Here is a 2,743-nt window from a genome sequence, read left to right on the forward strand (position 1 = left end):
CACACGACGTTTCATGTGTGAACAGTAGAGGTGGTTTCATTTTCACATGTAGGTGTTGCAGTGAGGATTGCAGGGAGACATTTGCTGAATAGCTGCAGCTCTGCTCCTGTAGACTGCCTCTGAATGTGTGTGTGGTGATAAAGTCACTTTAATTAAATGTCACCTGTCAGGGAAAACTTTGTGTTGACTGAAGAAAGTTCACTTCTCTTTCATTGCAGCTCCACTCTTATTTTTGATGCACTCATTTGTTTCATAAATGATTCAATGATTTTGCCACAGCTCTGCATTGTCAGGTCGGAGCATGTGTGCTTTTGATGAAATGCTGATATGATGACGCTTGATTGGGGAAAGATTTCCACAGGTGGTGTTGTTGGTCTCCTTCTTCCAGTTTTCTTGTTGCTGCCTCTCTCCTCGCCTCAGTTGCTGCAGCTGTATCATGTATGTTGTTATGTTACATACAAAGAGGAATTTGTGACATTAAAGAGTAAAGATTCTTCTAATTGTTTTCATCTCATCTCCTACTGCTTTAGTCTGCGTGGACAATATATGAGTAAATCATTACCAAGCCAGATTATATTTGGAATATTTCAAACAGAGGACATTACAGTGAAATCTGCTTTCAATGTGACATTTACTTTGATCCTTTAAGACACAGTTTATACATCAGACAAGCTGTTTGCAGAGCGATTAAATGTTTGATATTGTTGTTAAAGTTGTACAGATGAGCGTTAATCACCAACAGCTTCATTCATGTGGATGAACTGGACGGTTCCAGGGAAACTATCAGGATCACACGCCTCCAGTGGTCACTGTGAGTAACTACAACTCTGCACATACAATAATTAAGATGAAGAAATGTTTTTATTGTAGAAAGATGAACCAAATGTAGTTTGACTCTCTGACAAACGATGGCAAGATAAAAGTAGTTTGTTAAAAAAGACACAAAAATGGTAACAATGCAAACAAATACAAACAACAGCATATCCTGATATGAGGCTCACAGATCAGGATCAGTACAATACGTAGCAACCGACATTGATGTTGCCATGGTGACCGCTGCTATATATAGTGTTTCTGTTACCTCACTTGTCTTAAACATCAACGCTGGCTGTTTTTCATTTTACTAATGAGTCCACTCTCTTCCCTCACTTTCGTCTCTTCCTCGTGTTTGAGCTCCTCTCAGAGAGGATTTAAGAAAGAGCTTTGATGATGGCTGTAGCTCAGGAGACAGAGCAAGGCATCTAATGATCAGAAGGTTGGTGGTTCAATCCCTGACTGCTCCAGCTGGCACGCAAAGTGTCCTTGAGCAAGACACTAACCCTCTCCGATGCATCCATCAGAGTATGAATGTGTTAAACAAGAATCAGTCCATTCACCATGGAAATATCAAAGTAGAAAGTGATGGCAGTTATGATTGGCTGCACAGCTGGATCACATGACCAGGTGAGTGGTACAAATAACAGGAAGCTTCTCTTGTGGCTTTAATAATCATTTGAATTGATAACTTGTGATTTACAGACTGTTCTTTATCTTTTCATTGTCGTCTGAAACACAGAAAAATATCAATGTTGGAAAATATGACATTTATATCTAGTTTCTACAGGATGGTTTAATTCTCCAAAGGCCACCACAGACATGACAAAGTTATTTCATCATTATAATGCACAAAAACAAAAAGCAGGATGAGCCCTGCTGCTCACCAAACTTGTGTTGAATAATAATTTGTGAATCATTTAGTTTAAAACATCAACTGACTGAATCCATGAATCTCATCATGTGTTTCTGAGTGAAAGACACAGACATGTACAGACTGAACTGTTTCTCTAACAGGTAAGACTAACTACAAAGAGTCAATTCATACCTAAGTGTGCCAAAAAAGTCTGAAATACCCTTCATGAAACCAGTCGATGGATCCCAGAACCCAAATCCAGGATAAAGAGGTTCAGTGAATGTGGTGTGGAAGGTGTGGAGGTGGATCAGAGAGTCAGAGGAGACTCTGTAGAAGGACAGAGTGCCAGCAGGACAGTCCACACACACTGCTACTCTGTTAGAGACAGAGGAGGAGGAGGAGGAGGAGGAAATGGGTGTTTCTCTGTTATTGTGCCACACAGAGGAATAATGATCAGAGCAGCAAAGACTCCAGGACTGATCATTTCCACCAAACACACACTCATCACTCCTTCCTTTCCTTTTGATTCCTCTGTAACTCACTGATATCCGAGCCCTCCTCGTCCACTCGACCTCCCAGTAACAGCGACCAGTCAGACCATCTCTACACAGCAGCTGTTCACAAACATCAAATCTGTCTGGATGATCAGGATGTGACTGAAGCTCCTCCACATGTGTCACCTTCCTGTTGTTGTCAGACAGCTGGAGCTTTGTGTTCACTGTGTTTGTGTCGATTGTGAGTTGACAGGAATCTAAGTTCAAAATACTTATTAAATACATACATCATTGATTTAATGCCAAATAATTTCATTTCCAACATTTACAACAAATTAATTAAAAATTTAATGATTTTTAAATAAATGTAATTAATCAATTAATAACACATTTAATTAATTATTTAAGAATCTATTTATTTAATTCATTTGGGCCCTTCTAGCCCTGCAGCTGTGCATGTGCTCACATATCCACTGGTATGTGTCCTACAGGTATTCTCACAGCAGTGCTGCTGAACATTAAATGACCAGCAGATGTCAGTTCTTCATAATAAGCAGTTAAACTTTGTGTGATCTGCCTT

At 39.6% G+C, this 2,743-nt stretch overlaps 1 protein-coding gene across 1 annotated transcript; it reads right to left on the minus strand.

Annotated features, from left to right (window-relative positions):
• Positions 1-1,836: 1,836 nt before the first annotated feature.
• Positions 1,837-2,448, minus strand: LOC146634673 (stonustoxin subunit beta-like). The gene has a single exon (XM_085343461.1). It carries the CDS (start codon positions 2,446-2,448, stop codon positions 1,837-1,839), a length of 612 nt encoding a protein of 203 aa, XP_085199587.1.
• Between the last annotated feature and the right edge of the window lie 295 nt (positions 2,449-2,743).

The sequence above is a fragment of the Diplotaxodon limnothrissa genome, linkage group LG3 (genome assembly GCF_057381915.1).
Source record: "Diplotaxodon limnothrissa isolate DT_005_m linkage group LG3, D_limnothrissa_male_GT1.1, whole genome shotgun sequence".
Lineage (NCBI taxonomy): Eukaryota > Metazoa > Chordata > Actinopteri > Cichliformes > Cichlidae > Diplotaxodon > Diplotaxodon limnothrissa.